This window comes from Argopecten irradians, chromosome 8 (assembly GCF_041381155.1).
Source record: "Argopecten irradians isolate NY chromosome 8, Ai_NY, whole genome shotgun sequence".
Taxonomy (NCBI): domain Eukaryota; kingdom Metazoa; phylum Mollusca; class Bivalvia; order Pectinida; family Pectinidae; genus Argopecten; species Argopecten irradians.
Window position 1 is genome coordinate 7,643,617 of NC_091141.1, and position 26,619 is coordinate 7,670,235.

The 26,619-nt window shown below is 36.5% G+C and overlaps 1 protein-coding gene across 2 annotated transcripts; it reads left to right on the plus strand.

The window, feature by feature from the left end:
- The first annotated feature begins 874 nt into the window (after nt 1-874).
- On the plus strand, nt 875-25,747 carry LOC138329248 (cytochrome P450 3A29-like). 2 transcript variants are annotated; one of them, XM_069276080.1, is made up of 14 exons: nt 875-1,143; nt 2,803-2,896; nt 3,172-3,224; nt 4,298-4,397; nt 4,672-4,788; nt 8,537-8,628; nt 9,387-9,535; nt 12,887-13,011; nt 16,804-16,936; nt 17,287-17,447; nt 17,775-17,863; nt 20,592-20,729; nt 23,239-23,389; nt 24,211-25,747. In XM_069276080.1, the coding sequence occupies exons 1-14, from the start codon at nt 1,073-1,075 to the stop codon at nt 24,286-24,288; spliced, it is 1,551 nt and encodes a 516-aa protein (XP_069132181.1). In that variant the 5' UTR covers nt 875-1,072; the 3' UTR covers nt 24,289-25,747. The 2 variants fall into 2 exon arrangements, with proteins under 2 accessions (XP_069132181.1, XP_069132182.1); XM_069276081.1 differs by having other exon boundaries at nt 878-1,143; nt 17,290-17,447.
- The last annotated feature ends 872 nt before the right edge of the window (nt 25,748-26,619 follow it).

Genomic DNA, 26,619 nt, shown 5'->3' on the forward strand with positions numbered 1-26,619 from the left:
CATTGTTTAGTATTTTAATTAATATCGTTGAAATATCAAATCGTTGATCAATACGATTAAGCAGGTACAATACGGACGCTGTACCCATACCCGAGCCAAAGTCACGCACGTTAAACAAATAAGCTACATAACCACTGAGAAGGTGATAAAATGATTTTTAGGCAAGACAATTCACCTAATAAGGTAAACACACTACTATCAGAGCGATTTGAGCAGTTCTAGACAAAAGTTGCATTACTCTAAGAGCAAGGGATAGGGTTCGGCATACAAGAAGTTCGACCACAATGTGTAATGGCGGAAATCGAGCTAGTTTGAACATCTACACACATGTCACAACCATGGGCTTTTCAGGCATATCACAGTAAAACCGACTGATCTATTTTCCATTATAACTTGTTTTTTCCGATATATGTACAATTTTTAATGTTCTTTTAGAATGAATTGCCCCTTTAAGTACATGTAGTAGTCGAACAGATACGTGAAGTATAATAGATTAATGATCTTTATTCACAGTTAAAATTGAATAATTAAACAGGTATAAATTGTTTTGTTAGCTTTATTATAGATATATGCTGATTTAAAATCACTTTTGCATTTCCCGAAATCGGCGTGCGGTGAAAATGTTTATAATTTATTAATACACACGATGGATTTCATTTACAAATTATATCATCAAAATTGTGGTTCGCAGGGGAAATTAAAGACAGTGCCCCCTGAAAATACTACACGTTGTTATGCGTAGTAAACGAATTCCATTCATAAATCACATTAATATGCGTACAAATCAAGTGCATGGCTACAAGGGGAATAACTCGCATAGGAATTATGTCTCTTCCATATATGGTAATTCAGTCGACCTGACATTGATGTACGTGTATGGCCACTATCGGCCATCGTATGTTTTGGCCTTGACCTTATATACGATAACGCTAGTGTTTCTGGCTGTGATGAAATCGCCTATAGGAGACTCACTGTTCTGATAACAGTATAAATATACCTATATATATCTAGCTGTGTCACACAGACAGACGTGATCGGTAAACCCGGTAAAGTATACCTGTAAGGGCATATCATGGAGGTGCTAGGATTTGCTGTGCCGCTATGGCTGGTGCTGATCGTTGTCATTGTGGCCCTCTATACATAGTAAGTACAAGTATTAGCTTCCCAAAAAGCTGGGTGGGCTACGCGGAAGCTTAACCCTTTGATTGGACAGAATATGTAAATTAAACAATGAAATGATGATATTGTTTAGCAATTTTAATTGTTCTGTTGAAAGCCATTTTATAATTTGTGAGCTTGTGTTAGTGCAAGGTAGCCAGGTCTAGTACAGACGAACAGTTTCAATAATACTTTTGCTTCCAACAAATTAAATGGGGTTTTATGCAGAGATTGCTAAGCTCAGAGAAAAGGCAAAGAAAATATTGAATTTAATCTAATATGTTTCTATGTTTTTCTATGGTCCGTTTTCATTCCGCTTTTAGTACTGTCATCCAATTTAGATTGTACTGTCATCCAGCATTTTAGTATGTTCCGTGTCCCGTTAATAATATGTCTGATTATTAATGTTACACGATGGTGATCTAAATTAAATAAGAAATATAAAAGTAATGTCTCGAACATGGTATACTACTGCAGATACATGTATATTTGTTCTATCTGTAAATGGAACCAGATTTAATCAAAATGCCCGATTACTTTCTAGAAAATCCTTATTCAGAATACTTTTACCACGAATGCTTGTTCTACACCGAAATCTAATTAACGGATGCAAGCGCACATGTGACCATGCTTTATCAGGAAGATGGCGTCCGAATCCGGACAGATTAAAGTCTGTTTCCGTAATTGGTTTTGATATTACTTCAACAGGCAGTGCTAAATACATCTGATTCAAGCGTTCTTGCTACATGGCTATCCTGCAAGATGGCGTGATTTGCATCCGATTCTAACTGCTACGCCTCAAGCGGCGTAGCAATAAATCTACACTTGTAATGCCAAATGACATTCACGAAGTTCTTATAAGCATATAACTGGTTGTCGATTCTCCTCTGTGTTGGGCCATCCAACCGCGATTCAAACCGTTTGACACATATTTTTTAATAAAATTACTTCGATATGAATTTGTTATAAATTAGTACGATTGATATTGGCATCTATGGATCTGTGACATGTAAAATTAGGGAAGTTGGCTTGAAGTGTGCTAAAGTGTAATCTCAACATGTCCATACAATTTATACAGATTATATTTACTTATTCGTATATTTGAATTATACACATAAAATAATATATTGAATTTTCTGTAAACATATAATGACATCTCGATACGCCAGATTTTCTTTTTAAAACTGAAGTACACAGACGTGTTGACTCAGTCAGAAGATATATAACGCCATATAACGCGGAATACAATGCCTTGATAGGACACATCATAGGTCTGTGTAATGCACTCTCATGATATCTGTCACACTTTAATGTATCTATGATTGAATTTCGCTTGTAAGGGACATTTTCATTGGCTTAAAAATACTTTTATCAGCCCGTAAGGAAAAAATGGCGTCGCCATTTGTAACGTCGCTTCTGATTGGCTGAGACAACTGCGTAATGGCTGCATGATTAATTTTAGTAAACTGGCCATTAATTTGAGTAGATGTTTTTGATGTAATGGAGATATAACTAAAAAATCTTAGCACAAGCGGTGTGCACGATTTCCAAAACACAAAACTCTTTTTTTTACTCCTATCATAAACCACAAGCATCATGGATTATATGACGCTGTACACATTGAACTTTTCTCTATCGTTATAGTATGATGAGTAGACATCATGGCACGTTTAAAAAACTCAACATTCCAGGACCCGCTCCCTGGCCGATTATTGGTAGTCTCCCAGACATCAGTAAGGTAAACCTAATTAAACTAATCCTTTTTCAGCTCTCTTCATCTCTTAAGACTTGTATGTCCCATGAAAGTGAGCGTCTTCATATTTCATGTTCAATGGGAAATAACATAAGATTTTAATATAATAATATTGTATTTTTCTTTTTTTCCTTATTAAGCCCCACCCTAAACGCAAAATATTTGCTACATATCCATACCAGTATTTACCTTCAAATACCTGTTACATATAACAAATTTACATTGAATTAAATAATGACATTATTAACCTTACATTTCAGGGAATTCACGATTTCCAAAACAATGCCTTCAAGAAATATGGAAAGGTATTCGGGTAGGACTCTTTTTATATTCTTCAGTTTAATGAGATAATTGAGTTCGCAAAACTTGATTTTATTCCAGGTGGACTGAACATTCAATTATTTATACAAGAAGTTCGTTGCAGAAGTCGAACAATAAAATTAAAAAAAAAAAAATTAAAAATCTTAATTTCTTTTTACTAGAATACACAAAAGTCAATAAACAAAGGAACATACTTATTTTTAGTTAAAATAATAGTATTATGCCATACGTACTATCAAACATACCTTTTACTGAAACATGGAAATGGTTAGGAGTGAGTAGTAATTTCTATTTGAGTGTGGAATTACTTTGAAAATGAAGTAAACGGACACAAGAATTGATTCATTGTACAAAAGTTTAATTAATTCGCAATTAATTTACAAAAAAAAATGCTGTTTGTAAAAGTACAAATTGTTATATTACGGATAAAGCTCTGCAGTTGGGAAATGGATACTATTCAAATATTCGTGAACATTCGTTCTAATCGAGGTCGTTATATTCGAGGCTTACTCTATATAATCTGATCACTGTAACATTTGATTTTAATAGGTGTTCCTAATTTACACAGTATATAAATAAAGCAGTAAAACAATGGATTACTGTAAACCAGATACTTAGGAAAATAAACATGATATTTTCGTCACTATATATAAGGTACAAAGTATATTGGAATGAAGCGCCTGATATTTTGGTGCTAGTTATGGCTTTTTTTATCACTAGAAAATATGATAATATATATTAGATTGAAGAAGAGTTAGAATATATCGTGCTTAATGAACGACAGAAAGTATTTTGAAATCTATTCACGAGTAATGTGAATATCATTCATAGAAAAAAAATGAGAATATAAAAATTATGCATTAAAAATTAATGTAATAAGCAAAACAAATATGCTACACAATTTAAACCAATGATGATAAAATGTCTGTCGCAAGAAGAGATAACACTGTAAATTTCACTGTAAAACAAAGAACTCTTTAAGATTTTCTACTTTATAAGTTAGTTACTTACAAATGCTATGGATCATAAATGCTATTATTTTTACTGTCTTTCATCTCTGTGTAGATATTATGGTGGTCTAAGGCCACAAACGCTCGTTGTCGGTGACAAGGAAATGCTCAGACAAATTCTTGTGAAGGACTTCTCAAACTTTCCTGACCGTATAGTGAGTACCACACCAGCCAATCGCAACTCAAAAAATCATCGTCCTGTTTTCATATTGAAAATTAAAAACAATTCATCACGAATCTGTCATGTGTTTTATTCAGTGACATCTTAACAATACAAGGTTTGACATCATAAGGTACAATTGAGTACCGTTATTGACATTCTTATCCCAAATATTCCTTTGACAGGTCTGAGAAGGACTATAAAATGCTGTTAAACGAATTATCGATATAGGTATATATTTTACCATTGTATTCGTTATTTTGTTTTAGGTATTTAGAGGTTTCAACGGTGACCTGGAAACTTCTTTAAACAATCTACATGGAGATCATTGGAAACACGTCCGTAACAAGATCACTCCTGTATTCTCTACTGGGAAGTTACGTAAGGTATGTCTATAACAAGATCACTCCTGTATTCTCTACTGGGAAGCTACGTAAGGTATGTCTATAACAAGATCACGCCTGTATTCTCTACTGGGAAGTTACGTAAAGTATGTCTATAACAAGATCACCCCTGTATTCTCTACTTGGAAGTTACGTAAGGTATGTCTATAACAAGATCACTCCTGTATTCTCTACTGGGAAGTTACGTAAGGTATGTCTATAACAAGATCACTCCTGTATTCTCTACTTGGAAGTTACGTAAGGTATGTCTATAACAAGATCGCCCATGTATTATCTACTGGGAAGTTACGTAAGGTATGTCTATAACAAGATCACCCCTGTATTCTCTACTGGGAAGTTACGTAAGGTATGTCTATAACAAGATCACCCCTGTATTCTCTACTCGGAAGTTACGTAAGGTATGTCTATAACAAGATCACTCCTGTATTCTCTACTGGGAAGTTACGTAAGGTATGTCTATAACAAGATCACCCCTGTATTCTCTACTCGGAAGTTACGTAAGGTATGTCTATAACAAGATCACTCCTGTATTCTCTACTGGGAAGTTAACGTAAGGTATGTCTATAACAAGATCACTCCTGTATTCTCTACTGGGAAGTTACGTAAGGTATGTCTATAACAAGATCACTCCTGTATTCTCTACTTGGAAGTAACGTAAGGTATGTCTATAACAAGATCGCCCATGTATTATCTACTGGGAAGTTACGTAAGGTATGTCTATAACAAGATCACCCCTGTGTTCTCTACTGGGAAGTTACGTAAGGTATGTCTATAACAAGATCACCCCTGTATTCTCTACTCGGAAGTTACGTAAGGTATGTCTATAACAAGATCACTCCTGTATTCTCTACTGGGAAGTTACGTAAGGTATGTCTATAACAAGATCACTCCTGTATTATCTACTGGGAAGTTACATAAGGTATGTCTATAACAAGATCACCCCTGTATTCTCTACTGGGAAGTTACGTAAGGTATGTCTATAACAAGATCACTCCTGTATTCTCTACTGGGGAGTTACGTAAGGTATGTCTATAACAAGATCGGTCCTGTATTCTCTACTGGGAAGTTACGTAAGGTATGTCTATAACAAGATCATTCCTATATTCTCTACTGGGAAGTTACGTAAGGTATGTCTATAACAAGATCACTCCTGTATTCTCTACTTGGAAGTTACGTAAGGTATGTCTATAACAAGATCACTCCTGTATTCTCTACTGGGAAGTTACGTAAGGTATGTCTATAACAAGATCACTCCTGTATTCTCTACTGGGAAGTTACGTAAGGTATGTCTATAACAAGATCACTCCTGTATTCTCTACTTGGAAGTTACGTAAGGTATGTCTATAACAAGATCACTCCTGTATTCTCTACTGGGAAGTTACGTAAGGTATGTCTATAACAAGATCACTCCTGTATTCTCTACTTGGAAGTAACGTAAGGTATGTCTATAACAAGATCGCCCATGTATTATCTACTGGGAAGTTACGTAAGGTATGTCTATAACAAGATCACCCCTGTGTTCTCTACTGGGAAGTTACGTAAGGTATGTCTATAACAAGATCACCCCTGTATTCTCTACTCGGAAGTTACGTAAGGTATGTCTATAACAAGATCACTCCTGTATTCTCTACTGGGAAGTTACGTAAGGTCTCTCTATAACAAGATCACCCCTGTATTCTCTACTCGGAAGTTACGTAAGGTATGTCTATAACAAGATCACTCCTGTATTCTCTACTGGGAAGTTACGTAAGGTATGTCTATAACAAGATCACTCCTGTATTCTCTACTGGGAAGTTACGTAAGGTATGTCTATAACAAGATCACTCCTGTATTCTCTACTTGGAAGTAACGTAAGGTATGTCTATAACAAGATCGCCCATGTATTATCTACTGGGAAGTTACGTAAGGTATGTCTATAACAAGATCACCCCTGTGTTCTCTACTGGGAAGTTACGTAAGGTATGTCTATAACAAGATCACCCCTGTATTCTCTACTGGGAAGTTACGTAAGGTATGTCTATAACAAGATCACTCCTGTATTCTCTACTGGGAAGTTACGTAAGGTATGTCTATAACAAGATCACTCCTGTATTATCTACTGGGAAGTTACGTAAGGTATGTCTATAACAAGATCACCCCTGTATTCTCTACTGGGAAGTTACGTAAGGTATGTCTATAACAAGATCACTCCTGTATTCTCTACTGGGAAGTTACGTAAGGTATGTCTATAACAAGATCGGTCCTGTATTCTCTACTGGGAAGTTACGTAAGGTATGTCTATAACAAGATCATTCCTATATTCTCTACTGGGAAGTTACATAGGGTATGTCTATAACAAGATCACGCCTGTATTCTCTACTGGGAAGTTACGTAAGGTATGTCTATAACAAGATCATTCCTATATTCTCTACTGGGAAGTTACGTAGGGTATGTCTATAACAAGATCACGCCTGTATTCTCTACTTGGAAGTTACGTAAGGTATGTCTATAACAAGATCATTCCTATATTCTCTACTTGGAAGTTACGTAAGGTATGTCTATAACAAGATCATTCCTATATTCTCTACTTGGAAGTTACGTAAGGTATGTCTATAACAAGATCACTACTGTATTCTCTACTGGGAAGTTACGTAAAAACATTTCATCAACCACAACATGAAAATTGATAATTCAGTTTGCTTATTCATTTGTTTTATGACCAACAACATACTTTTATATAAAAACATTTGGTTTTAATGCATCCGCAATTTTATAAACAATGTCAATTTCAGGAGACTTTAAAACTTAATAAAACTTGTACGTCTGTATTGAGAAAAAGATCAGTCTATGGAACAGCCTAAGACTTGGCGGGAAATACTGGGAGGCACTGAACGACCGACTTAACAATAGCAGTAGCTGAAATAGTCATATCCATAAACCACATATACAATGATAAATGTAGCACTTTAATCCATTTCAAATATTTCATTTAGAATATATTTTCATATTTATCGTTTTTAAGAATATTTAGGCATATTTCAGTTAATTCTTACTCTGAATATTTCACAATGCTTCTCTAACATGATGCTACACTAACATGGTACTAAACTAAAATGGTATTTACACTAACATGACTATTCTAACATAGTGCTACTCTAACATGATGCTACTCTAACATGGTGCTACACTAACGTGGTGCTACACTAACATGGTGCTACTCTAACATGGTGCTACACTAACATGGTGCTACTCTAACATGGTGCTACACTAACATGGTGCTACACTAGCATGGTGCTACTCTAACATGGTGCTACACTAACATGGTGCTACACTAGCATGGTGCGACTCTAACATGGTGCTACACTAACATGGTGCTACTCTAACATGGTGCTACACTAACATGGTGCTACTCTAACATGGTGCTACACTAACATGGTGCTACTCTAACATGGTGCTACACTAACATGGTGCTACTCTAACATGGTGCTACACTAGCATGGTGCTACTCTAACATGGTGCTACACTAACATGGCGCGACTCTAACATGTGTGCTACTCTAACATGGTGCTACACTAACATGGTGCTACTCTAACATGGTGCTACTCTAACATGGTGCTACACTAACATGGTGCTACTCTAACATGGTGCTACTCTAACATGGTGCTACTCTAACATGGTGCTACACTAACATGGTGCTACTCTAACATGGTGCTACACTAGCATGATGCTTTTCTAACATGGTGTGTTACAGATGTTTCAGATGGTGGATCACGCCAGCGACACCTTGGTGGAGTCCCTGAGGACGAGGCTAAAGGAAGGAGAAGTGATGACGGATATGATGGAGTGAGTGTTTAATTGTTATCTAACCAATATCATCTCTACACCAGAGTAAAACCTGGTACAGCAGCCTAAAACTGCGCTATTTGAAGTACAATATCAAAGCATTTAAACAAATGTATGCAAAACATGTTCGGATCAGAATACAAGAAAGTTTGGCGTGTACTGTTATTTTTCAGAAATACAAATGTCAAGATAATAATGGAATCCCATTACGTGCTCATTTCTTCCGTTGTAAGATAATTATCTGTTCTGTATTTTGGAGGTATCGATGAGTTAATAAGACTCACTACTTAGAAGCATCTGGTTCTATCCCCTTTTGCGGTACAAGACTCTTCATGATTTCTGCATTATCTTTATATTTGTCATCAACTATATCGCATATTCATCATAATATATCTGAAATAAAATTATTTTCGTTTTTTCATTATTCTACATTTGCATATTACAGAGTTTTATCACAGAATCCGCCTGATATCTAGTGATTTCGCCCGTGTAATATTTTTGCATATGTCACTAGTATGTCACTAGTGTAATATGACCTGGAGCGATTTCCATCGGCTAGAATTTCATTGTGACGTCAGACAGAAACAATAAAATGACGTCAGGAAAAATGACTATATTATTATTTATCTTTATAGATATGCTTAAACTATACACGTTGCCCATGTATATAAATATGACTATATTATATTGAATTGTTTAGGTTTATAGTTATACTTATTTTTACGCAATGCCCATATATATATATGATTTCCTTTCAGGGTGGCTGGGCCTTATGCTATGGATGTGATATGTTCCACAGCTTTTGGTATCCAAGTGGATTCACAGAATAACCCTAACGACGAATTCATCACAAATGCCAGGAAATTTATGGCTATTAAATTGAGCTCTCCAATTTTATTAGTGTTAAGTAAGTATATGATCACAAAATTGGTGGGACTTTGAACACCAGACATTCCAAAAAAAAACACTTGGTTAAATGTTTTTGATATGTTTTTCCCTTTACAATGCACATATTTCGTCAGATTTTGTTTTCTGTATTCTTTGTTACTTTGTAAGTTCACGATTTAGTTACATATCCCGATACATTTTATACTTGATAGCTTTGTAAGTTTCACGATTTAGATACATATCCCGATACATTTTATACTTGATAGCTTTGTAAGTTTCACGATTTAGATACATATCCCGATACATTTTATACTTGATAGCTTTGTAAGTTTCACGATTTAGTTACATATTCCGATACATTTTATACTTGATAACTTTGTAAGTTTCACGATTTAGATACATATCCCGATACATTTTATACTTGATAGCTTTGTAAGTTTCACCAGTGGCGTAGGAAGATGAAACGTAATGGGGGTGGGTGGGCAAAGGTCCTCAATATTTCGTAACCCCCCCCTCCCCCGCCGCACCTACAGGAGGAGATTAATTCAACACACAATCATATATACTTTATATACTTTTTTCATTTATCATTAATATAATACTTGTACACATTTATAGACAGTGGGGTTGGTAAAAGGAAATTACTGAAATATACAAAAATTGGCCAAATAAGCGTGTGAGCGCCAAAGGCGCGAGATTTTCGGGTCTGGGGGTCGACCCCGGGAAAAATGTTACGATTTAGAATGACTGAGATGAGTTTTACAATGTATTTTGATGATTTTGACATAACGCACAATGTTCGGTCACTTTTACGTCACGCCGGAATTTCATTGGAAAAAGCGTTGAACAGTAAAATAATATAAGCCCAATACTATTTTTTTTTAAATTGAAAAACAGAAAGGATATATTTATTCAATTACGGGAGGACTTTTATCAAAATATTTGTAATATTTATTTTTCTATTGATGTGTTTTTTGTTGAGAAAATGACGTTTTTTGGCGCGACAGATGTAACACGCACCTGTATGCGGTTTCAGTTAAAGTGTCACTGTGGTCATACTGAACACCACATGGCGGTAAAATTTGACAAAGAGATTCCCCAAACACGAACTATCATAATGTCATTTCGTTATAATGAATTGTGACGTCATACTTCAAAATGGTGGACTTTGTTTGTAGACTTGCCGATCGACAGATCCGAAGAGAAAAGATAATAAAGTGAAAAAAACACAAATACACACAGTACAAAACGGTACTTATACATGAGATAGAGACATGAATTGTTAATATAAAAATACGTTTTTTCTTCTATTTTAATAACATGTCAGAAAATATAGACTGCGACGTCGTTCTACTTTTTTATCGAACAAAACCTTTGTCTTGCAGAAATGACACAAAATGAAATTTTTAGATTGACTGTTCTATCACGCAAGTTCACGACGTTGAAAAATGACTTTATATTAGGAAGTATGTTTTCTATTCAGAATAAAAAAATACGTTTTTGCTCAAATATACGTGTGCGAAATCTCTACTGAAAATTCAAAAAAGTATTCGAAAAATTGCGTTTTTTCTTTGTCTTGCAGGTTTGCCGAATGTCGGAAATGACGTCAATTGCGCTCGTCATGTTATAAGATATGGTGTTTTGGGGGGTTCGGGGGTCTCCCCCGGGAAAAAATATTACGATTTAGAGTTTTACGATGCATTTTGATGAATTTGCGAGCGCCCGAAGGCGTGAGATTTTGGTGGTTGGGGGTCCGGGGGTCTCCCCCGGGAAAAAAATACGATTTTAGAATGGCTGAGATGAGTTTTACGATGTATTTTAATGATTTCAAAGCGTTCTTACCATGGTAATATTTCGATTTAAAGTAACCTGCATTTAGAAATGATAATTATGATAATTGTGTCGTCATATCATTGTGCATCCCTGCTCGATCTGAACATACCGGCTTCACACCATCGGCACATTGTTTTGTAATTCAAAATAATAATGAATTAATTGTCTTGCTAAGACATATAAACAAAGTAATCTTTTAAGAGACATTATGTATTGAATTTCTACTATTAAAGGTTTGAACATTATGTGCTTGAACGTTTTAGGAAATGCGCCGCGCAACGGAAAATTTTTTAGAATGAAGTACGAAAATTGTGCAGGAGGACCATTTTTTCATTCAAATATGCATTTTTAGAACATTTCAGTCGGCGAAAATGGGGGGGCAAAAAGACATCTTTGCCCCCCCGTCCTGGGGAACGGAGGGGGGGGGGGCAGTTGCCCCCCCCCCCCCCCCCCCCCCCCCCCCCGCTTCCTACGCCCCTGTTCACGATTTAGATACATATCCCGATACATTTTATACTTGATAGCTTTGTAAGTTTCACGATTTAGATACATATCCCGATACATTTTATACTTGATAGCTTTGTAAGTTTCACGATTTAGCTACATATCCCGATACATTTTATACTTGATAGCTTTGTAAGTTTCACGATTTAGATACATATCCCGATACATTTTATACTTGATAGCTTTGTAAGTTTCACGATTTAGATACATATCCCGATACATTTTATACTTGATAGCTTTGTAAGTTTCACGATTTAGTTACATATCCCGATACATTTTATACTTGATAGCGGTGCATTGTTCAATGAAGCCTTATTAATGCCTTAACTGACGTTTTCTTTGCAGTGTTTTCCCCCAAACTCGCCCCTTTGATGCCTTAACTGTTGTTTTCTTTGCAGTGTTTTCCCCCAAACTCGCCCCTTTGATGACTTAACTGACGTTTTCTTTACAGTGTTTTTCCCCAAACTCGCCCCTTTGATGCCTTAACTGTTGTTTTCTTTGCAGTGTTTTCCCCAAACTCGCCCCTCTGATGACTTAACTGTTGTTTTCTTTGCAGTGTTTTCCCCAAACTCGCCCCTCTGATGACTTAACTGTTGTTTTCTTTGCAGTGTTTTTCCCCAAACTCGCCCCTTTGATGCCTTAACGGATGTTTTCTTTGCAGTGTTTTCCCCCAAACTCGCCCCTCTGATGACTTAACTGACGTTTTCTTTACAGTGTTTTTCCCCCAAACTCGCCCCTTTGATGCCTTAACGGATGTTTACTTTGCAGTGTTTTCCCCCAAACTCGCCCCTCTGATGACTTAACTGTTGTTTTCTTTGCAGTGTTTTTCCCCAAACTCGCCCCTCTGATGACTTAACTGTTGTTTTCTTTGCAGTGTTTTCCCCCAAACTCGCCCCTTTGATGACTTAACTGTTGTTTTCTTTGCAGTGTTTTTCCCCAAACTCGCCCCTTTGATGACTTAACTGTTGTTTTCTTTGCAGTGTTTTTCCCCAAACTCGCCCCTTTGATGACTTAACTGTTGTTTTCTTTGCAGTGTTTTTCCCCAAACTCGCCCCTTTGATGCCTTACATAGGATGGTCCTTTGTAGATAAGGATACTCAAAGGTTTTTCCGTAATGTAACAACCAAGCTTCTCGACGAACGCATTGCAGGAAGCAAGGTATTTTCTGTTGATTCTCTGAAAATATCACTTCATGTAGACTGGGCATACACGTTATATATAGAGAGCTCCCACGAATTATTCACCATCCTCTTGTTTATCATTTACATCCTTAAATTTCGTAATTTTGGGGGATGGTACGCTTTTTCGTCGTCTCTAGCAGCTTGTTACAGTGACATAGTAATAAACAAAGAGCAAGAATTTTACTATTACAAAGATTAACAACATTAACATACTGGAGTCTACCAAAAACACGCACTTAACACACTGCATACAGGGGACGCACTTAACACACTGCATACAGGGGACGCACTTAACACACTGCATACAGGGGACGCACTTAACACACTGCATACAGGGGATGCACTTAACACACTGCATACATGGGATGCACTTAACACACTGCATACATGGGATGCACTTAACACACTGCAGACATGGGACGCACTTAACACACTGCATACATGGGACGCACTTAACACACTGCATACATGGGACGCACTTAACACACTGCAGACATGGGACGCACTTAACACACTGCAGACATGGGACGCACTTAACACACTGCAGACATGGGACGCACTTAACACACTGCAGACATGGGACGCACTTAACACACACTGCATACATGGGACGCACTTAACACACTGCATACATGGGACGCACTTAACACACTGCAGACATGGGACGCACTTAACACACTGCATACATGGGACGCACTTAACACACTGCAGACATGGGACGCACTTAACACACTGCAGACAGGGGATGCACTTAACACACTGCATACATGGGACGCACTTAACACACTGCAGACATGGGACGCACTTAACACACTGCATACATGGGACGCACTTAACACACTGCAGACATGGGACGCACTTAACACACTGCAGACATGGGACGCACTTAACACACTGCAGACATGGGACGCACTTAACACACTGCAGACATGGGACGCACTTAACACACTGCATACATGGGACGCACTTAACACACTGCATACATGGGATGCACTTAACACACTGCATACAGGGGATGCACTTAACACACTGCATACATGGGATGCACTTAACACACTGCAGACATGGGACGCACTTAACACACTGCAGACAGGGGATGCACTTAACACACTGCATACATGGGACGCACTTAACACACTGCAGACATGGGACGCACTTAACACACTGCAGACATGGGACGCACTTAACACACTCATACATGGGATGCACTTAACACACTGCAGACATGGGACGCACTTAACACACTGCATACATGGGATGCACTTAACACACTGCATACAGGGATGCACTTAACACACTGCAGACATGGGATGCACTTAACACACTGCAGACATGGGATGCACTTAACACACTGCAGACATGGGACGCACTTAACACACTGCAGACATGGGACGCACTTAACACACTGCAGACATGGGACGCACTTAACACACTGCAGACATGGGACGCACTTGCAGACATGGGAGCACTTGCACATGGGACGCACTTAACACACTGCATACATGGGACGCACTTAACACACTGCAGACATGGGACCACTTAACACACTGCATACATGGGACGCACTTACACACTGCAGACAGGGGATGCACTTAACACACTGCAGACATGGGACGCACTTAACACACTGCATACATGGGACGCACTTAACACACTGCATACATGGGACGCACTTAAACACACTGCATACATGGGATGCACTTAACACACTGCATACATGGGATGCACTTAACACACTGCATACAGGGGATGCACTTAACACACTGCATACATGGGATGCACTTAACACACTGCATACATGGGATGCACTTAACACACTGCATACAGGGGATGCACTTAACACACTGCATACAGGGGATGCACTTAACACACTGCATACATGGGATGCACTTAACACACTGCATACATGGGATGCACTTAACACACTGCATACATGGGATGCACTTAACACACTGCATACAGGGGATGCACTTAACACACTGCATACATGGGATGCACTTAACACACTGCAACATGGGATGCACTTAAACCGCAACAGGGATGCACTTAACACACTGCAACATGGGACGCACTTAACACACACAGGGGATGCACTTAACACACTGCATACATGGGATGCACTTAACACACTGCATACATGGGATGCACTTAACACACTGCATACAGGGGATGCACTTAACACACTGCATACATGGGATGCACTTAACACACTGCAGACAGGGAGCACTTAACACACTGCAGACATGGGACGCACTTAACACACTGCGCAACAGGGGATGCACTTAACACACTGCATACATGGGATGCACTTAACACACTGCATACATGGGATGCACTTAACACACTGCATACAGGGATGCACTTAACACACTGCATACAGGGGATGCACTTAACACACTGCAGACAGGGATGCACTTAACACACTGCATGCACTTAACACACTGCAGACAGGGATGCACTTAACACACTGCAGACAGGGATGCACTTAACACACTGCAGACATGGGATGCACTTAACACACTGCATACAGGGGATGCACTTAACACACTGCATACAGGGGATGCACTTAACACACTGCATACATGGGATGCACTTAACACACTGCATACAGGGGATGCACTTAACACACTGCATACATGGGATGCACTTAACACACTGCATACAGGGGATGCACTTAACACACTGCATACAGGGGATGCACTTAACACACTGCAGACAGGGGATGCACTTAACACACTGCATACATGGGACGCACTTAACACACTGCATACATGGGATGCACTTAACACACTGCAGACAGGGATGCACTTAACACACTGCAGACATGGGATGCACTTAACACACTGCAGACATGGGATGCACTTAAACACACTGCATACATGGACAGGGATGCACTTAACACACTGCAGACATGGGATGCACTTAACACACTGCAGACAGGGATGCACTTAACACACTGCAGACATGGGACGCACTTAACACACTGCAGACATGGGATGCACTTAACACACTGCAGACATGGGACGCACTTAACACACTGCAGACATGGGATGCACTTAACACACCAACATGCACTTAACACACTGCAGACAGGGGATGCACTTAACACACTGCAGACATGGGACGCACTTAACACACTGCAGACATGGGATGCACTTAACACACTGCAGACAGGGATGCACTTAACACACTGCAGACATGGGATGCACTTAACACACTGCAGACATGGGACGCACTTAACACACTGCAGACATGGGACGCACTTAACACACTGCAGACAGGGGATGCACTTAACACACTGCATACAGGGGACGCACTTAACACACTGCATACAGGGGATGCACTTAACACACTGCATACATGGGATGCACTTAACACACTGCATACAGGGGATGCACTTAACACACTGCATACAGGGGATGCACTTAACACACTGCATACATGGGATGCACTTAACACACTGCATACAGGGGATGCACTTAACACACTGCATACAGGGGATGCACTTAACACACTGCATACAGGGGATGCACTTAACACACTGCATACATGGGATGCACTTAACACACTGCATACAGGGGATGCACTTAACACACTGCATACAGGGGATGCACTTAACACACTGCATACATGGGATGCACTTAACACACTGCATACATGGGATGCCGTCCTAAATAGCCCTGGTTAGAACCTGATGGCACCTGATTTGCGCATCAGGTTTTTTTTCGTATAAATAACCAAATTGTATAAGTAATGTTGGGGATTTCAGAAACATGCAGATTTCCTTCAGTTGATGAAGAATGTGCAACAAAATAAAGAGGAGGATGAGGAAGATTCTGATGATGACGATGACAAAAACGATGAGCAAAAGAAGAAACTTCAAACGTCCTGGTCAAAGAAAGGTATTCGGGCATGTTGACATGAACACAAATTATGCTGCTCAACCATCCAGCCTAAATCTATCGTACACATCACTATATATCTTCTTCGTGTTCATTTAGTCTTACATAAGAATTTTTCACGAATTTAGGTATGTGTTATTATTTAAACATTTCATCACTTGTATCTACCTAGAGAGATAAAGAATTGATTTCATTGAAAAGATTTCTGTCCTCATTGTCATATTTAGTTTACATAGTTTAAGGTTGACTTTCATTATCGATACAATTTGTGTTACCTTGTGGTGTTACGATATACACTGTAAGAATAAACTTGAAACGGTTTCAATAATTAATGCATTGTTATTCTCAAGCAGGTATTACATTTGAAGAAATTCTTGGAAATGCTGAGATATTTTTCTTTGCTGGTTATGAGACTACAACAATAGCCTTGTCGATGGCATGCTATTATCTGTCTATACATCCGGAGTACCAGGACAAACTACGGCAGGAAATCTCGGACACGATCGGCTCGGTTTGTACATACTGTATATATTTTAGCAGTAGGGTAATTTTAAACAAATTACCTGAAAAATTTGACTCCGACTTAAATAGCAACACAATTACTTCAAAAGGGCCATACGTTTTAGATGTCAATTAAAAAAATCTTTTCTGCGTTTATTGCAGTTATGATTTCTCATTCTTCAAAATGCTTGTTTTGTTGTACACACACAACAACTTTAAAAAAATAGAACTTTTCAAGAGTTGTGTTATAAAATTATCATAAGAGGTTGCTTTTATAAAATATGAAACGAACATGTATAGCAGATAATGTATATCAGTATAATCCAATCACTTACAGAGTACTTTGACTTATGAAAACGTCCGTCAGGTCAAATATCTGGAAATGGTCATCAACGAAACCCTTCGGATAAACCCTCCAGCAGCAATGTACGTATTCACGATGTCGGTCTCTCTTAAGGATACACATAATCACTTGATATTTTAAGTTCGCCCCTCGAAGAGCGGGGGCTTTTGAAATCACTTTGGCGTCGTCGTTGGAAACGTCAGGTTAATGTTTAGGTACAAGTGTTGTAATACTGTTATCTGTCACAACTGTTGTTGATAGTAGAAATCAACATCAGTTGTGAAAGATAACAGTATTACAACCTCATTTAATCATTTTGAATTATATTTGTTGTGATGGGTGATGACAATTATTTAAAGGAGCCAAATGATAGATTTTGATATTTTTCAAGAGGCCAAATGGGCCGAAGTAGCCAGGTAAGGTTTTGGTGCAAGTGTTGTAATATAATACTGTTATCTGTCACAATATAATACTGTTATCTGTCACAATATAATACTGTTATCTGTCACAATATAATACTGTTATCTGTCACAATATAATACTGTTATCTGTCACAATATAATACTGTTATCTGTCACAATATAATACTATATATGTTATCTGTCACAATATAATACTGTTATCTGTCACATATAATACTGTTATCTGTCAATATACTGTATCGTCACATATAATCTGTTATCTGTCACATATAATACTGTTATCTGTCACGATATAATACTGTTATCTGTCACGATATAATACTGTTATCTGTCACAATATAATACTGTTATCTGTCACAATATACTGTTATCTGTCACAATATAATACTGTTATCTGTCACAATATATACTGTTATCTGTCACATATAATCTGTTATACATAATGTTACATCTCACAGTATAATACTGTTATCTCTCACAGTATAATACTGTTATCTGTCACAATATAATACTGTTATCTGTCACGATATAATACTGTTATCTGTCACGATATAATACTGTTATCTGTCACAATATAATACTGTTATCTGTCACAATATAATACTGTTATCTGTCACGATATAATACTGTTATCTGTCACGATATAATACTGTTATCTGTCACAATATAATACTGTTATCTGTCACGATATAATACTGTTATCTGTCACAATATAATACTGTTATCTGTCACAATATAATACTGTTATCTGTCACGATATAATACTGTTATCTGTCACAATATAATACTGTTATCTGTCACGATATAATACTGTTATCTGTCACAATATAATACTGTTATCTGTCACAATATAATACTGTTATCACAATATAATACTGTTATCTGTCACAATATAATACTGTTATCTGTCACAATATAATACTGTTATCTGTCACAATATAATACTGTTATCTGTCACGATATAATACTGTTATCTGTCACAATATAATACTGTTATCTGTCACAATATAATACTGTTATCTGTCACAATATAATACTGTTATCTGTCAAATAAATACTGTTATCTGTCACAATAATACTACTGTTATCTGTCACAATATAATACTGTTATCTGTCACAATATAATACATCTGTCACAATATAATATTATCTGTCACAATATAATACTGTTATCTGTCACATATAATACGTTATCTGTCACAATATAATACTGTTATCTGTCCAAATATAATACTGTCACAATATAATACTGTTATCTGTCACATATAATACTGTTATCTGTCACAATATAATACTGTTATCTGTCACAATATAATACTGTTATCTGTCACAATATAATACTGTTATCTGTCACAATATAATACTGTTATCTGTCACAATATAATACTGTCATCTGTCACAATATAATACTGTTATCTGTCACAATATAATACTGTTATCTGTCACAATATAATACTGTTATCTGTCACAATATAATATATACTGTTATCTGTCACAATATAATACTGTTATCTGTCACAATATAATACTGTTATCTGTCACAATATAATACTGTTATCTGTCACAATATAAAACTGTTATCTGTCACAATATAATACTGTTATCTGTCACAATATAATACTGTTATCTGTCACAATATAATACTGTTATCTGTCACAATATAATACTGTTATCTGTCACAATATAATACTGTTATCTGTCACAATATAATACTGTTATCTGTCACAATATAATACTGTTATCTGTCACAATGTAATACTGTTATCTGTCACAATATAATACTGTTATCTGTCACAATATAATACTGTTATCTGTCACAATGTAATACTGTTATCTGTCACAATATAATACTGTTATCTGTCACAATATAATACTGTTATCTGTCACAATATAATACTGTTATCTGTCACAATGTAATACTGTTATCTGTCACAATATAATACTGTTATCTGTCACAATATAATACTGTTATCTGTCACAATATAATACTGTTATCTGTCACAATACAATACTGTTATCTGTCACAATCACATTGATTTCTACAATGATTTTGAATTATAATTGCTTTGATAGGTATGGATAATCACTTATGTGCTGGATTTTGATAATTTTAAGAGTCCCAATGGACCGAAAAGTTATATAATGACATTGGTTATTTTTCCATTTTCACGTCAACAAATTTCTTTGACATAATGTTGCAGTCAAAAGGATCTTCTTTTGTTTAAATTCTTTCCTTATGTGAATATAAGGTTACAATAGTTTGAAATGTTTTTACATCTGTCACATACAACAATACTAAAATGGAATAATTAATTTAAATGTTGGTGTTTAATTTAGTCAGGGCATACACATTTAGTTTTGTAGTTACCATTTTGTTTTGTTTTGACAGGACAGACAGGTTGTGCTTGAAAGATACTGTTCTTAAAGGAATCAAAATCCCCGCGGGTATGACAGTCAGTATACCGATATACTGTGTACACCATGATCCGGACAACTGGGAAGATCCGGACAAATTCATTCCAGAAAGGTAGTTTGTTAATTTTTTTCTTAATTAAATTGATGATGGTAACAATCGTTATCGGAACTACAAAAACAATGAATGCTAGTATACGGATGGTGTTGAATAACCGTTTACACATATGTCTAACCTGTCAATTATGTTTATAACTTTTCTTTGTCTACCTATCATTTGTTAAATATCAAAGAAACACCATTTAACAAAGCATGACAATTTATTGACTCGTGCCCTATCCGGGCCTCGAACTCACGATCTACGGCACCCAATCGCCCAGCCAAACATAGCTGCGCCTTCTACCACTGCGCCTTTTATCATTTGTTAACTGATAGTGATAAAGAATATTAATACATGTGTGAGATAAATAATTGTATCTAATCACCTCCAGCGTCTAATGTCTTATGTGGACTCTATAAAAATAATCTATCTATGTATTTCCCATAGTGGTAACATAATTGCAAGCGTCGTAAAGTGTTATGCATAATGTCAATCAAATATCTAAAGCCGTACGAACTCGGTGTTTTGTTTTGTTCTTTCTTTTTATTTAGTATTTGCATATAAAATTTGTTTTAAACTACCATTGTGAATATGTTGAGGTTGTTTACCTTGTTAACAAGCCTTTTATTATTTTAGTTGAAACAATACTAATTGTATGTGGTCATATTTAGTTTGGTGAAACCTACGTTTGACATTCTAATGCATTTTTGTATTGTCATCGTGTTTTGTCCGTCGTCGTGCGCCGTCACCGTCCACCGTGCGCCGTGCGTCGTGCGTCGTGTGTAAGACTATTTATACAAAAGCCTACTCCTCCTTCATCCCTTGATGGATTTCATCCATATTTGGTGTGAAACATCATTGGGGAAGGGCAATTATATTTTATATAAATGAGCATGGTCCGACCCCTAGGGTCAGAGGGACGGGTCCCCAAAAGGGCAAATATTCTTAATTTTAGCTTTAAAATCCTACTCCTCCTTCATCCTTGGATGGATTTCATCCATATTTGGTGTAAAACATCATTTGGGAAGGACAATCATATTTTATATAAATGAGCCTGGTCCGGCCCCTAGGGGCTGAGGGTTGGGGCCCCAAAACGGCATTTTTTTTAATTATAGCTTTAAAATCCTACTCCCCCTTCATCCTTGGATGGATTTCATCCATATTTAGTGTGAAACATCATTGGGAAAGGACAATCATATTTTATATATATGAGATAGGTCCGACCCCTTGGGGCTGAGGGGTGGGCCCCAAAAGGGCAAATTTTCTTAATTTTAGCTTTAAATTCCTACTACTCCTTCATCCTTGGATAGATTTCATCTATATTTGGTGTTAAACATCATTGGGGAAGGAAAATCATATTTTATATAAATGAGCCTGGTCGGACCCATAGGGGCTGAGGGGTGGGGCCCCAAATGAGGAAATTATCTGAAATTTTAAGTTTAAAATCCTATTCCTCCTTCATCCTTGGATGAATTTCATCCATATTTGGTGTGAAACATCATTGGGGTAGGAGAATCATATTTTATATAAATGAGCCTGGTCTGACCCTAGGGGCTGAGGGGTGGGGCCCCAAATGGGGAAATTTTCTTAAATTTAGCTGGCCCACTTCCTGTTTTCAGGTTTCGGTCTCCGATCTCAATGAAAATTGGTCTATAGGGGTTATAATTGATGCCGAACAAAATTCAAACATTTTCTTAAAGATTTTGGTATTCCAAGATGGCCACTGGCCCACTTCCTGTTTTAAGGTTTCAGTCTCTGATCTCAATGAAAATTGGTCAATAGGGGTTATAATTGATGCCGAACAACATGCAAACATTTTCGTAAATATTTTGGTATTCCAAGATGTCCGCTGGCCCATTTCCCGTGTTCGGGTTCAGTCTCCGATCCTAATGAAAATTGGTCTATAGGGTTTTTAATTGATGCCGAATAACATGCAAACATTTTCGTAAATATTTTGGTATTCCAAGATGGCCGCTGGCCCACTTCCTGTGTTCGATTCAGTCTCCGATATCTCAATGAAAATTGGTCTATATGGGTTTTAATTGATTCAGAAGGGGGAACTTTAGATGAGGACAATCATATTTTATAAAGGACCGAGCTAAGACCCATGGGGATAGTACGGCGGAGGTCCAAAATGGGAGCTTTGCTGAAATTTGGCTTTAAAATCTGACTCCTTATATTTATCCTTGAATGGGTTACAACCATACCGTATATGGATGAAGGGCTACCAAGTTTGTTCAACAAATGACATTTACCTATTTCAGAAACTTACACATTCAACTAAGGAGTTCCTTGTATTGTTTATATTAATTGTTAACCACTACTATATACTGTGACTTTGTTGTTTTGTGCCATGAGTCAGATGACCGTTAAGGCCCATGGGCCTCTTGTTCACATTGTAAATAAAGGGTCCAGATCTTCTACACATTGTATAAAATAAATACAAACTCTGGTTTGCCTCATCTCACAAGAATATTATAACTAGTTAAAATTCCGATTCACACCTTTCTCTGTGTATTTCCAGATTCGCTAATGATTACGACCCGTTGACCTTCCTCCCCTTCGGATACGGTCCCAGGAACTGTGTTGGAATGAGGTTAGCCCTTATGGAATTGAAGATGTCACTCTCAAAAATCATCCGCAACTTCCGGATGGCTGTCTGCAGTGAAACAAAGGTAAATATAGTTAAGGGAGATTGATGATGCTAACGCAAAACTTTATCACTGTACACAGGCAATATTTCCTAACCTGAATTTGACGAGAAATTCTGGTTAATTCCAGGTCAATTTCAGGTAAAATTCAGGTTGGTTTTTTTAACCTGAAATTGACTATTCTGCGCCTTTCAGGTCAATTTCAGGTCAGAATTTTAACTAGAAACTATGGTCAATTTCAGGCCAATTTCAGGTTAGGATATTTTACCTGTGTACAGAAAGGACAGATACTACAGCTTATTCAATATTACACATGCTGTGTACAAATGTAATATTACACATGCTGTGTACAAATGTAATATTACACATGCTGTGTACAAATGTAATATTACACATGCTGTGTACAAATGTAATATTACACATGCTGTGTACAAATGTAATATTACACATGCTGTGTACAAATGTAATATTACACTGCTGTGTACAAATGTAATATTACACATGCTGTGTACAAATGTAATATTACACACATGCTGTGTACAAATGTAATATTACACATGCTGTGTACAAATGTAATATTACACATGCTGTGTGTACAAATGTAATATTACACATGCTGTGTACAAATGTAATATTACACATGCTGTGTACAAATGTAATATTACACATGCTGTGTACAAATGTAATATTACACATGCTGTGTACAAATGTAATATTACACATGCTGTGTACAAATGTAATATTACACATGCTGTGTACAAATGTAATATTACACATGCTGTGTACAAATGTAATATTACACATGCTGTGTACAAATGTAATATTTAATTTTCTCTAACTTACAGATTCCTCCTGAGCTCGGAAACCTTGGAATGATGAAACCGAAGTCTATCAATCTTAAGCTGGAAGCAATCACTTCATAACAAGGAGACAATGAGGGTATCGGTGAAACCGTGCCAATGATCAACCGAGACTAATGCACAACTTCATAACAAGGAGACATTGAGGGTATCGGTGAAATCGTGCCAATGATCAACCGAGACTAATGCACAACTTCATAACAAGGAGACAATGAGGGTATCGGTGAAACCGTGCCAATGATCAACCGAGACTAATGCACAAACAATCATAAGATATATGTGTTGAACGACAGAGTAACATCCCCTTATGTCTGACAGCCATAGGAACAGAAAATATTTTTTTTTAATTGGATATCATATGTAGATGGTTAGAATACTTAAATAAGTGTAGCGGTGATTGATTTGTAGATGGTTACAATGTGGAATGGTGCACTCATTTTATTTTGTATAAATATCTATAAATCCAAAACTATTAAATAATTGACAAAACGTGTACAGTGTATATGATTCATTATGTTAACGGTGTTCTTTATTTGAAAGTTTTCTTTTGTATAAATCACCAAAGAGGAGTATCCACAAGGTTTCATTAATTCGGATAATGGACAATTTTGTTCTTTTTCTCAAAAAATAAATTGAAAAAATATTTATGCTTGTATATGTTTGTATTGATTTGCTCTGTAGTGTTCAATTTGCTTTACTGCTACCTCTATTATAGATAACATATGAATATGACTATCTCAAATTTGTTTTAATTTTGTTTTTTATTCATTGTAATTAGTGTTATGATTATGGTTCCTGGTCATCCGGAACTCCTCGGGGAATAGATATTACATAGATATTACCGAGATAATACCCGATGAGTTCAGGATGGGTTCCTGGTATATTATTTCGTTCACATACTCGACTTGCTAGTATATCATATTCATATTAACTAAATCAATTAGATTTAATGTATTAATTGTTGATTTGTTATAGTCTATAATCTGAAAAAAATGGAATATTTGTTATATGTTAATCAAGGCATTAAAGTAAAATCACAAAGATAATTTCATGTATTTATTTCTAGGACACGCATACGTATTTACTGAAACCTATGAAGTGTGTGACTATTGACGAAATAGCACCTTGGAATTACTTTTATTCAAAATGAAGTGGATAACTTGTTACGATTCTAGTACTGAAATATCATGCATAGATAACTGTTTATTTATTTGTATTTGATTGTTTTCATTTGAGTACAGCATATGTCCTCTTTACATATGGTTTTTGGTCTTCAATATTCAGTTTTATTACCTTCTTAGTTTTTATGTGAATGCTGTGTTGATTCTTTGATTCTCCTGACACAATGATATCGATGTATGCTCACAACCCTATGACGTACAAAACAACGACGTAGAAAACTATAAATAAAATTATATCTAAAGGTGCTTTTCATGGACATTTCCTTAAGCGTTTTGTGAGGGACCTGTCAGTTATTGTACGGGTTATATTGTTATGAAAACATTAAATATCTTTTTTAATATTTATGTATTTGCTTGTCTTTTTTGCTTTATAATAAAAGCGAGTTAAAAGCGTAAAGTAAAGTTTTTATACTCGTCTTGTTGGTGGAGTTGTATAGGCTGAGTGCGAATTATTGGAGTAGTCTTTCTTAGTATACAATTTAATCTAAATGTATAAAAATGCTCTACACGGGCAATTTTCAAGCAGATAATGTTCATGTTCACGTAAAAATCACATTGCTTTCACGGTGAGACAGAACCATCTTTGTAAATCACGTGAATTCCATATCTATTGTACGTGTACTTTTGATTTGGCTGCGTATTTCGTATGAAGATCGATGTTAACATATATGACACATCAATTGTTATAAAAGCTATGTTGATGCTAAACACGATAAACTTCAGATAAACTTATTTTCAAAATAGAATTTCAAAAATCATTTAAAAATAATATTGACTGATTTTATCAATTTCATTTTTGAATTTCAAAAATAAAACCTGACATACACTAGTATGAGGCGAGTGTCAATATTTGGACACCAGCAGTTAGTTCCACCTGATATCTAAAATAATCTACACATGTTAGTAACCACCATTAAAACCTTTATCTCTTTTTTGATATGTAGATAATATCTTTTTTATTTTATTTTCCCCCATTTTTTATTTATAACATATCTACCAATACATGTGACATAAACAATTATGACAAGACAAATGGACTGCATTACCATCAAACAAAAAGAAATAATGATATTTTGTGTTAAGTTAGTTTTCTATATATGCATCTTACATTCCCAAATATGGCAAGGCGTATGAATTGCATTCCTAACATATGAAAAGAATTATTGATTCACATATCCCTCTATAAAACAAGAAACTGAAAGATTGAACATTG

What these genes read in the sequence shown, in the direction of transcription:
- LOC138329248 (XM_069276080.1), top strand. Translation starts at nt 1,073, where the DNA reads ATGGAGGTGCTAGGATTTGCTGTGCCGCTATGGCTGGTGCTGATCGTT. An exon ending in GTGATGACGGATATGATGGA is followed by an intron (nt 8,629 to 9,386) that starts GTGAGTGTTTAA and finishes ATTTCCTTTCAG; the next exon opens with GGTGGCTGGGCCTTATGCTA. An exon ending in AACGTCCTGGTCAAAGAAAG is followed by an intron (nt 16,937 to 17,286) that starts GTATTCGGGCAT and finishes GTTATTCTCAAG; the next exon opens with CAGGTATTACATTTGAAGAA.